Raw genomic sequence first — 12,004 nt, 5'->3', positions numbered from 1 at the left:
TGTCCTGCCACGACATGCCCCTGCAAAAAGTCCCTTTCCAGATTTCTTGTAGCCCCTTTAGGTACTGGAAGCTGCTCTAAGGTCTTCCTGAAACCTTCTCTTCTCCAGGCTGAACAAGCCCAACTCTCTCAACCTGTCTTCATAGCAGAGCTGCTCCGGCTCTCTGATCATCTTTGTGGCCCTGCTCTGGACTTGCTCAAGCAGGTCCATGTCCCTCTTGTGTTGGGGGCCCCAGAACTAGACACAGTACTGCAGGTGGGGTCTTACGAGAGTGAAGCAGAGGGGCAGGATCACCTCCCTTGACCTGCTGGTCACGCTTCTTTTGACGCAGCCCAGCATACGGTTGGCTTTCTGGGCTGCAACTGCACACTGCTGGGCCATGTTGAGCTTCTCATCAAGCAACACCCCAAAGTCCTTCTCCCCAGGGTTTCTCTCTGTCCACTCTCTGCCCAACCTGTAGCTGTGCCTGGGACTGCCCCAACCCAGGTGTGGGACCTTGCACTTGTCCTTGCTGAACTTCATGAGGTTGGCACTGGCCCACCTCTCGTGCTTGTCAAGGTCCCTCTGGATGGCATCCCTGCCCTCCAGGGTGTCGACTGCACCACACAGCTTGGTGTCGTCAACAGTAATTCAGAGCGCTGAGTGTTGCGGTAATTTCTACACTGGCTTAGTCCGGGGGAAGGAAAAAAAAATACAAAAATGGTAACGGCCGTCACACCGAACTGCTCGCACCAGCTGACCCACACGCTAAACCCCTCCAGCAGCGCCCGCCCGGCGCGCAACCCCCGCGCAGACCACCGACCCGCCGCGGACACGCCTTCAGGCGCCCGCCCCCCCGCGCCCCGCCCTCCCCCGCCCGCCGCCGCCGCCGCCGCCGCCAAGCTACCGCGCCTGCGCCAGAGGGAGCGGCCCAAGGCGCATGCGCAGAGCGCAACGAGTGCCCCGCGGCTCGGCGGCGGGCGGGACGGAGGCGGTGGGGCTGTCCCCTCGGGCTGGGGGCGGGGCAGAGGCCGGGCAGGAGCTGGAGAGGTGGTGCTGCTGTTGCTGCTGCTGGGGCCGGGGCCGGGGCGGCGGCAGGAGACAGCATGGTGTTTGAGTCGCTGGTCGTGGACGTCCTGAACCGTTTCCTCGGCGACTATGTGGTGAACCTGGACAGCTCCCAGTTGAAGCTCGGCATCTGGGGAGGTACGGGGCTGCCACGCGGCGGGGGGACGCGGCACCTGGTCCGGCCGCGCTGCGGAGCCGCCTGCCTGCCCGCCCGCCGCCGCCCTCCGCACCCCCGCTGCGCTGCCCGCCCTCCCGCGCAGGGAGGAGGCCGAGGCGGTGTTCTCCGAGCGTCCGGGCCGGTCGGGCCGGAGCGGGCGGTGCCGCGCCCGCTGCCGCGCTGGGCTGCCTGCCCGCAGCTCCGCCGCCGCTCCACCTGCCTGGCAGCTTAAAAATAGTTGTGGGGGCGGGCGGGCAGGGAAGTGTCCGCGGGGGGCGTGGAGCAGCCGGGTGCTGCAGCGGGGGGAGGCCGGGAGGCGCTGCAGCGGGCGGGGGAAGCGCTCGGGGCGTGTGGATGCCCGCTTACGGTTAATTCTTCCGCATGGAGCTGCCCCTGCTGTCTTCTCCTGGCTGGGGACGTACCCTCGATGGGGAGGTTGCGGGTGTCGGGTCTGAGCGGCGCTCATGGCACTCGCGGAAACTTCGGGGAGGGCTGGGCGGGGAGCCTTACCCGGCCTTGCTGAGCGCCGAACCGGACCAAGTTTTTCCCTGCCCGGAAATAAGATACTGAAAACAAACGGGGTTTTGATAATGTTTTAGTATCGGTGGTGTGCCGGTGGAAGTGAGCAGCCCCTCAGCAAACAGCAGTGACATTCTGTTTTTTGGTGCTGTCATCTGTAGGTCTAGAATATTTGTCATTTTTAGTGTTGAAGAATCAGGATTGGAGACCGTCTTAGGTGTTTGCAGAGGCTATGACCGACCGTGCTAGGCGAGTAGAATAGCCTGTAGAAATAAATTAGCATGCCAGTTCTGAAGAGGGGGAAAGTGTTCTGTTCTGTGGAGGTCCCTTTAGTGACGTATGTACAAGAAAACAGCAACAAAGATCTCTTTTTCCAGTATGTCTGGGCAAAGTAAGGCCGCCTAAGAGGGGTAAGACCCATACAATTAACAGATGCATATGCAGTGACCGCTCCTGGCTCGGTTTTGAATGTGCATTCCGGGTGTCTGCAGCATCAGCAAAAGCAGAGGTGCACGTTTGGCCCTCCTTTTTTTTTTTTTTTTTTTACATGTCTGTTCATACGTCTGCAGGTATGAAGCATCCTTGAGGTACAATTCCAGTCTTAGGTGCTCATGTTTATGAATCAGATTTTTTGTGTCTTGGGAATTTTTGTTTCATGCTTCTGTTTTCTGAAATGGTGTCCTTGTTTGGTTTCATCTCTGCAGTAATTTTCCTTTGGTTAGTCAAGGCATTTGTAGAATCTTTGCGAAGTTCAGTCTCTATATGGAGTTGTAACACTGCAAAAACACATGTAACTGCTGGAGAAAAAGTAGTAGTCCTTGATCTATAGCAGTAAGGCCCAATGTAGCATTGATGTGCTATATACTCTGGGTTGTGTGCATCTTATTTGAAAGGAATGAGTTACTGCATCTTTCAGCAAAAGCACATCAAACAAATAATTTGTGTACTGAACACACCATTTGTGTTCTTCAGTTATCATAGTTTCTTCTTTCAGTTCAAGGAAGGCAAGCAAAACATTCAATGTAAAATATGGAACATTCTGTAAATGTTTTGGGCAATGTTTAGACATTGCAAAAAGGTAAAACATTGTTTTTCCAGCTCTGTAGATTGCTGGTGGTTACTCTTGGCAGGTTATGGTTCTATGAGGCAACTCTTACCAGATTAGATGCACATGAGCTCTCTCATTTAAAAAAAAAAAAAAAAAATCCTAAATAGTTCTCACTAATTTTAACTTTAGAGTGTTAATATTCAGCTGTTATGTTTTTTTATATATGTGGAACTTGATTTTGGGCTTTTCTATTATTTCCTCTTCAAGTAGCCTCAAGAGGCTTTAGTATATTTTTTCTTGAAATTCTTCTTTCTTCATTATGGTGCCTTTGTACTAGGAAGAAGATTAGTTTCTCTCTACAGAGTCTGTTCACTTGCTTAGCATGAAAATTGATATATGAAGCTACGTCTTGCTCTGAGATGCCTAACTGTGTAGCATTGCTGAAGGGTCACCTGTAGAGGTTTATTTTTTCCTCATCTACTGCATGATGCTTTTGCTTGCATTTGCAACCTAAACTGTGTTTAATGTTTTCATTTCAAACAATGTGTTTTGTTTCATTCCACAGATCTTGGAGGACTTAAAAATTGCATTCCTCTATCTAAAAGGCAGTAACAGTAGTAATAGCAGTAGACTGCTGTCTTTATATGGAGGCTGTCACTATTAGTAGATCCCTACACTCAGTGTATCTAAACTGTATTGGTAATTTTATTGTCTTCCTAATTACTGAAATTATGGAACTAATTTATTACTTTAATAAAATAGTACTATTTTTTGTCTTTGTATTTTGTGTAAACTTAATACCTTCTTGTGCTTGCCTGCACTCTGAAAGCATTTCCATTAACAGCTGTGTGTTTTCATACAGTGCTTGTCTTTGTGTGTCATGATAAACTTGCTAAATTTTACATAAATCATATAGTCTTGAAATTAGATTGTCCCAAATCCATTCAGTATTTTGGTAGGGATTAAAAGGGGAGTTTTTCACTCTAACAAATGGCCAGTGCTTTTTGAGTGCAATAGCACTGCATACATGCTATAAATCTGTATCTTAAATTTTAAAAGGCATATGTTTGGTTTTTTTTTGTCTCTGAATGATTAAATAACTAAGGGAGTTTTTTTAGATGCTGGAACAAGTTATGTCCTTGTGGTATTTTATAGCTAGCCTGGTTAAATCAAGAGTGGTAATAACCTGTTGGAAGAGTCTGGTTATGTGCATAAAAACTAACTTTATATTGTTTAAGCTTCTGCAAATTTGGGAGCTTTAATAATGACTTTTTAATGAACAAGCTTTTCAGTTTTGCATAATGAGAGAATTCAGCATGCCACATTAAATCTATCCAGGTTCAATCTGTGTAGTAAAGTTGTGTGGTGAAACTGCTCCAAACAACATACATGAACACATAGTAACTACAGATGAGTCTTTTTAAAAAAAAACAAAAACAAAAACAACCACCCCAAATCACAGATTCAAGGGTAAAAATACAGACTGTCTCAATACTAGAGAAAGATGTGATGTCTGGAAACAGACTGATGGCTGAGAGATTTGCAAGAACTGAATAACCTGAAATTCAAAAGGCAATGCAGAAAGGAGGACGTAGGACAGCCTATGCAAGTAAAGAAGGTACTTTGAATAGGTAAGGCCAATATTGGAAAAGCCAAGGCTCAAAAACCAATGTAACAGGGAACAAAAGCTTATTCTTTATTCCTTAATTCTGTTAGTATGAAGCAGAATGAAAAGCTACCGTGTTAGGCAGTCATCAAAGAGAGTTATTTAATGGCTGATACTGGGAAGGATAGTGTTTTAAACCTCTTCTTATTCTCATAGTTTCAGTAAGCTGTGTTAACAAATGTGTAAGTACTTGGCTTAGATAAACAGGTTGGAGAAGTATCTAGACAAGTTACATATTTTTGAATGCTCTAGACCTAATAAAGTTGTACTTCAATAGCCAAAGAAATGGTTAAAGTAATGACAGTTATCTCTGAGAAGTGAAGTGATGCTGAGGTTTCCAAACAGGATGAGAGATCAGTTGTTTCACCATGTTTTTACTGTTTTCTTTTGACTGGGCCTAAGTGACTTTTTCATTCAATATCTTGGTCAGACCTTCTGTACTGTCCTTTAAAATACTTAATTCTCAGTTGACTTGGCGTACCTACTTATTAGGTAATGTCTCAAGTGTATCTTACTTAACACAGCTTGTTATTTGAATAGCTGGTGTCTCTTACTGGGGAAGCTGTATTAGTAGGATGATACAGGCAGATAATTGACACAAGTTTGTGAGCACACAAGCACTCTTTTTTTTTTTTTTTTTTAATGGCTATGCCTAGTATTATAATAAAGATGACTACTTTTGCATACCATGGCCCGTTCAGGTATAGTTGGGCAAGTGTATAGTAGATGCAATCCACCCCTTACATGTTAACAATTTGAATTGACGGAGGAATAAAGAATATCTAGTACTTTGTGCTGTCTTTCATGACCTGTTTTACGATAGATGTCAATAGAACAGGTGTTTGGTAGTCACTGTCATCCTCAAAAACTTAGAGCTTGTTTCCAGAGGGTGTTTTTAAACATGAAAAATTAACAGCACAAACGAAAGTGGGAAATGACTGGCAAAGGCAGCAATTTGTATAAAGTAATCAAAGGGGTTCACAAGCTGATAATGCTATTGCTAAAAAGCAGAATTTATGTTAAAATATGTGAGTGGGTGTCCTGGGTTCAGCTGTAGCAGTTATTTTTCTCCTTAGTAGCTGGTGCAGTGCTGTGTTTTGGCTTTAGCCAGAGAACAACGATGATAATACACCGATGTTTTAGTTGTTGATAAGTAATGCTTACTCTGATCAAGGACTTTTTCAGTCTCATGCTTTGCCAGGGAGGAGGGGCATGGGAAGCTGGAAGGAAGCAGAGACAGGGCACCTGACCCAAACTAGCCAAAGGGGTATTCCATACCACAGCATGTCATGCCCCATGTATAAACTGGGGGGAGTTACCTGGAAGGCCCAGATCAGTGCTCAGGTCAGGCTGGGTATCGGTCAGTGGGTGGTGAGCAATTGTCTTGTGCATCACTTGTGTTTATTGGTTTCTTTTCCTTTTCCTCTTTTCGTTTTATATTCTCTCCCCTTGTTATTTCCCTTATCATTATTATTATTGATGGTAGCAGTAGTGGTTTTGTATTATACCTTAGTTACTGGACTGTTGTTATCTCAACCCGTGGGAGTTACATTCTTTCGATTCTCCTCCTCATCCCTCCAGGAGTAGGAGGGGAAGAAAGTGGGGGAGTGAGTGAGTGGCTGTGTGGTTCTGAGTTACCGGCTGGGCTTAAACCACGACAGTGGGAGTGTTTGGTACTGGTCAGATACCAGCTGAGGTGTTTTTGGTTTCTGATGCCTATCATCTATCATCTTTCATCTCTCTCTCATCTGCTTTCCCTGCTCCCTCACTCTTTCTGCCCTGTTCTTATTTACAAGATAGCAGAGATGGGATTAATACATAGGTTAAATCTGCAGGTTTTTATGTGGATTAATTTCCTTCCCCCTCTTCAACTGTTGTTGACATCCATAACAATTTCAGTTAAGCCTATTTGGTTAAATGGTTTACAGAGTGTTATTTCATTTTCTAGATCTCTTCTTGTCAGCCAAGTCCTTGGTAGTAAATGTTGGTTCATGCACTCAAATTCGCAAAGTTGTTTTGAGTATCTAAAATTGAAACTACAAACCTGTTTGTTCCTTAATTTTGACAAGTGTTCGATTTTGTTGAATTATTTGCAATGTCCAGAGATCACTAAAACTAAGAATTTGCTTTATAATATAGCTTACATAATTCCTAGACTGTGCTATAGGTATTTATAAATGTTCTGGCTTTTATTATTGTTTTGGCTGCACGTTTAACCCTAGATATTTGGACCACTCCAAGTACACAGTTTTCAAGGTTGCTTAGTTGGGCATTTTTTTAATCCATCAAATGGGCTTTTATCTGGCTGCATTTCTGTTGTCAAAATAAGGAAACATCCAATTGCCCCCAATGGGAGGGGGAATGGGACATCCCCCTACCTCCAAACCCCACAAAGCCAAATAACCATCTTGATGTATTTTGAAATTCTTGCAATGAAAATCCATTGGCAGTGCTCCAAGACAGTACAATTCAGTAGCTGTGTTATGTCCTGTGACAGGCCTTTGTTCCTTGATTTTTCTGCTTCTATTTGCGAGAGTGCTTCCCCCCCCTTCCTTAAATTTTGGCAATGAAAGAAGATATTGACAAGGTCAGTTATTGCATTTCAAAGAGTGAGTGTTAGAATTGGTTGCCAGTGAAGTATGTTAACTTTGCAAATAGTTCATGTTTACTTGCTGGAATGTTTAGTCAATCTTTTTTGCATTCCATCTCAAGTATAGGAAAAGGAAGGGTTGCGTGCATATATAAAACATAGTGCTTCATTAGGAGCCTTTGGTGTGCTTTGATAGTCTATTCACTGTGGTTAGACTCACAATTGAGGTTTTTGTAAGTAACGTCTGATATTTTATTGAATGTGTTTCAGTAGGTTTATATGAAAATTGAGATGATTGAAGTTTTACTGATTTCTACCTCTTCGAATGATTTTAACTGAAACCTTTAAACTTACTAATTGTAAAATCATAAGTATAGGAAAAATGTTGAATAGTTACTTACCCCACTTCCCACTCCTAACATTTCGTGTAGAATTGTCAAAGCTGCCTTCTTTGAAACACTATTGATACCATGTTTATTCTCTGCCATTACAATGTGCTCAGCTAAAATGAGCTTTAGTTCTCCACAACAAAATATTGTTTGTAAATGCTTGAGATAATAATCCTTGCTCATTTTACAGTACCTTGTTTTCAGAAGCTTTAGGGTTGCCAAATTATTGCAGCTTAAGTTACAGTGCCTCAGCTGAAATGTGGCATGTGCCAAACCCTTGATAAATGAGGTGGTTTGCTTAGCTGACAGTGAAAGTGAAGAAACCAAACTCAGTTAAACTGCTTCGTGTGTCACATTCAAAGTTTGCTTGTGAACTTTTTTTACTGTGGCTCAACTGATGTGCAAAAATTGCATGCCATGCATGGTAACTTGGTTACAAACCTGAACATTTGAGCTGCATACAATTAGAATTACTTGCCATGAATATGATTACAATTAGTGATGTCATTTTAGAGAAGCAAATGGCTTTTTTTTTTTTTTCCTTTTTTTGGTGTCTCTCATATAATGAAGCTTTCTCTAATGAGTGTTAAAATGGTCTGTGCAGGATCAGCTTTATCAGGGAATAAATTTAGAGTAGAGTTGAACCCAATGTTATATAAAACCTCTCATCTTGTTATTACCTACAAACTATGTAGGCTATTTATAGTTACAGATTACTGCTGGAAATCCTTTCCTTGATTTTTTTTTTTCTTTTCTTTTTTTACCCCCCCCCCCCCCCCCCCAGTGTTCTTATCAATGTAGGTGTATTGCAAGGCTTAAAAGCAGAACCACTAGCTCTCAAAAAATATCCTTCTGCATGAGGTATTTGTCTGGAGATGCTGATGGTACCAAATGCCAGATGTATAGGATTCTGCTGTAAAGTGATGATAGATTGTTGCAATGAATAAATTAAATAATTAAAAATTTTATAGTATTTTGCGAGTGCTACAAGATTGATGGATTACTTTACCTGATCAGCTTTTGCACAGCAGTTCAACAACTTGAGCCAACTGTTCTAATGAGTGCATTTTTGAGATTAGGGTCCAGTTTCACAAAATTGGTGATACTTTGAACATTAGTCTAATGCCATCCACACTGTACAACAGCAACGATATTCCTTGCAGTTGGAGCTCCTGTCTGCCTATATATTTGGCCATTTCTAACTTGTGTCCCCCAAAGGAAAACATTATTGGGTCAATTAAATCTTCTTTGCAATCTCAAGTTGTATTCATTTCCAGGCCTGTAATCTGCTTCTGGTTTCCTGAATCTCATTTATGCTGCTGCTCAGCTGTATCAGGTGTCTGTTCCATGTTCATGTGTTAACACTATAAAACTAATTTGAAGGTAACCATTGCAGGTGTTCCATCCTTCTTGTAGAGTTTGCAGAAGACATTGCTTCAGACTGTGTGCATGGTTTTAAGTCATGAGTTTCCTGGTCCCTTCTAATGTTCCTTTGGTATGGCAAGTGTCTGATGCCAAGTATGTTGTAAAACCAGATCTCGCAAATTCAAATTTTCTGTGTTTACGGGGTACCGAATTATTGTTATCTTTAGACATTTAAAAAATTAGATTTACTGAAATGCTTCCCGTGAACTTTTATAAGCCTATAAATATATCTTGCAAATGTAAGATCTTTTGAGAGCTAAAAATTCACTCTAAATTTAATGTTGCTAGATTTCCACAAGCATAGGAAGCAGATGGTTAAGGAAAAAGAAGCAAACTTTTAATTTCAAAATGGGTCCTTACAAAACGTGACAGTAATTTCCAACGTTTTTACGAATCTTTGGTTCTTTTCCACAGACATGCAAGCTCCATAAGAAAATATCAGATATTATTTTACAGCATGAATGAAGTGTGTTCTTAATAATCTTTCATGCATATTTGAGGTGCAGGTTGTGGGTATCTTCCACAGCAAATAGTGGTACTACCACAGGTCAGGGACTAATGACTCAGGCTTTGACATATTCAGCGAGAACCACTACTACTTTGCTGATTACTATTTTACTTGTTGGTTTCTTGTTTTTAGGAGCCGTAGCACTGAAGAATCTTGAAATAAAAGAAAATGCACTGGTAAGTTAGTGAAAATAAAATTGTTGGAAACATGATCCTTGGACTTTTGGGCTTTATGTGCTTTTTTGGTTCCTATTTAAGACACACTGTATTTTCAGTGGAAATTTAGTGGGTTTTTTTCCTCTGCATTTGTCTGGATTGCCTAATTAATTGGAGCTTAAATTTAAAGGTGAAGGTATATGCTGGCTTCATTTAGCTTTTATTTTTTTTTCAAAACCAAACCCTGAATTGCTTAAAGAGTGTATTTAGGTCAAAAGCAAACAGGTGCCTATTTATCCTCTTATACTGAATGTTTTTTCTCAGTGGTTGAAAGGTAAACTTCTTAGCTTTAAGATTGTCGTCTTTTTTCCTTATATGGGAACATTTCACAAGTTGCTGAAATGAGCTTTAATGTCCTTAAACACTTTCTTTCAGAGTCAGCTGGATGTGCCATTTAAAGTTATAGCAGGACATATTGGTAAGTTATCATACACCCATGCAGGAGTTACTAAACATACTACTTTTCCTTGCAAGTGGCTCTAGGCATCCTGAGCAAGTAATTTTCCATGCTTCCTTGATTTGAATGCTTTCTACATGCTGAAGTTTGTTTCTTCTCAAAAAAAAAACCAAACCAAAAAACAAAAAGCAAAAAACCAGTTTGAAGTAGTTCATTTTCTTAAGCTGAGATGGCAAACTTAAAATATACTGGGGTCTTGTCTAATCAGCTTAATATTAATAAGAACCCAACACAGCAAAGATGAGCAACTGAGCAGGGCTAGTTCTCATCCCTCGGAATGATTTTGCCTTCCACTTCCTTTTCTATCCTCCTTCCCTATTTTTGCTAATATGGAAAGTTTTCTCATTGCGACTTGATTGTCTTGTAGAAGTTAGTGGTTTCTTAAAGCAAACTAAGTCTAAAGCCATTGTATTTCCCTTAATCTACCCTGGAAGTATGTATTTTCCTCTGACTGATTTCATAGTTTATTAAAATTAGTACTTTTGTGAAGAGTCAGAGACTCTGTAACCTCACAGTCCCCACATTCACAAAACATACACACTACTTGAAGATTCTCTTCAGCAGAAAAATAAAGAAAAATATGTATTGGGGAGTATTTAGCTGGCTGATCATATATGAGCTGCCCATGCTTTGCTCGTTTATAAGAATGCTGCAGTAGATTTGCAAGGAGGGAGAGGTTGCTGTTAGGAAGAAGGAATGTAATTCAAGGGAGAAAGGAGAGGACCCGTATACTTAATAGTTCTGCTCATGGAAAAACTTACCGCATGTTCATTGGTGTCCTGCGTAAAACAAACAACCCAAAGGACATGTGCCTTGATTGCAGTGGTTTTTTTTGTCCAGTAAAATAATTGTTCAGAGATTTTGTGGTTAAATGTCAATTACTTCTTAAATATTTTTATTTTTCCAGTCAACTATTTAACTGTGTACCTCAACCTTTTTTTTTTTTGTGTTTGTAGGTCAACTTAACTTACAGATTCCATGGCAAAACCTTTATACTCAACCTGTTGAGGCAGTTCTTGATGGAGTTTATTTGCTTATTGTGCCCACAGCCAGTAAGTTAATGTAGAGAAAAAAGTGAATGTAGATTGGTGGGATTTCAAAGGAATCTGAAATGGGTTGATACTGTTTTCATGAACTTTTTTTCTGATAAATAGTCCTAGCAAATGCAGTTAGATAATGGGAATGGGGTGTCTTTTAGTAGTTTACATTTAGTCACCTAATTTTTTTATCTTATGCAGCTATTAACAAAACGTGAAAATTGCTGCTTTTGAAACAGCATCTTCTAAAAATGTGTACATTTTTTTGTATCATACTTTTTAAATTGTCTGTTTAGGTATAAAATATGATGCTGAAAAAGAAGCCAGGCAGTTCTTGGAAGCAAGACAAAGGGAATTGCAAAGAATAGAGGAAGCAAAGCAGAAAATAGCTGACCAAGGTAGGAGTGGGAAAAGCTAATGAAAATAATGCTATTTCTTTCTTTTAATCCAGAAAGATGCTGGATTTGTCACTTAAAGTGTTTTAGATTCCTGTTTTCATCTTGATAATTAAAAATCCTGTTAGTTACAGATTTTTAAGTGTTGCTGCCATCAATATTACAGAACAAGCATCTTGAAAATCAAAAGGTTCAAGCTTTGACATGATCTGATATAAACGAGGCTTTTGAACTATTGCTTATGGCATATGTTGCCTGATGTTTTATTCCTTTTCTTTCATAAGAAACAATTTGACTTTGTTTCTAGTAGTAAAGAATTACACCTTTTTAAAGACTGTTTAATTTGTTCTTTGATACATTTGAAGTCTTATAATCTTGAATTTAACTTTTGGTACTTTCAAGAAATATGTATTGACCACCTTGAGTATCAGTCGGTACAAGTCATATTTTTGAACAACCTGATCCTTCATGCAGCAGGTAATAAAGCTGAAACTATCTAGTCTGAACGTAATTTTTATGGATTATACTGAAAAGACGTTTCTATACAACTA

The 12,004-nt window shown here is 40.8% G+C and overlaps 1 protein-coding gene across 10 annotated transcripts in view; it reads left to right on the top strand.

Moving 5' to 3' along the window:
- The first annotated feature begins 925 nt into the window (after window positions 1-925).
- VPS13A (vacuolar protein sorting 13 homolog A) overlaps window positions 926-12,004 on the top strand; it is a 114,051-nt gene continuing 102,972 nt past the window's right edge. For all 10 annotated transcript variants that reach the window (XM_030511527.1, XM_030511525.1, XM_030511526.1 and 7 more), the window contains exons 1-5: window positions 926-1,185; window positions 9,482-9,525; window positions 9,940-9,982; window positions 10,978-11,073; window positions 11,355-11,456. In XM_030511527.1, coding sequence (XP_030367387.1) covers window positions 1,086-1,185; window positions 9,482-9,525; window positions 9,940-9,982; window positions 10,978-11,073; window positions 11,355-11,456 — 385 coding nt within the window. In that variant the 5' untranslated portion in view covers window positions 926-1,085. The remainder of the gene's footprint in view (window positions 1,186-9,481; window positions 9,526-9,939; window positions 9,983-10,977; window positions 11,074-11,354; window positions 11,457-12,004) is intronic.

This window comes from Strigops habroptila, chromosome Z (assembly GCF_004027225.2).
Source record: "Strigops habroptila isolate Jane chromosome Z, bStrHab1.2.pri, whole genome shotgun sequence".
Taxonomy (NCBI): Eukaryota; Metazoa; Chordata; class Aves; order Psittaciformes; family Psittacidae; genus Strigops; species Strigops habroptila.
This window is presented reverse-complemented; position numbering and strand designations above follow the sequence as displayed.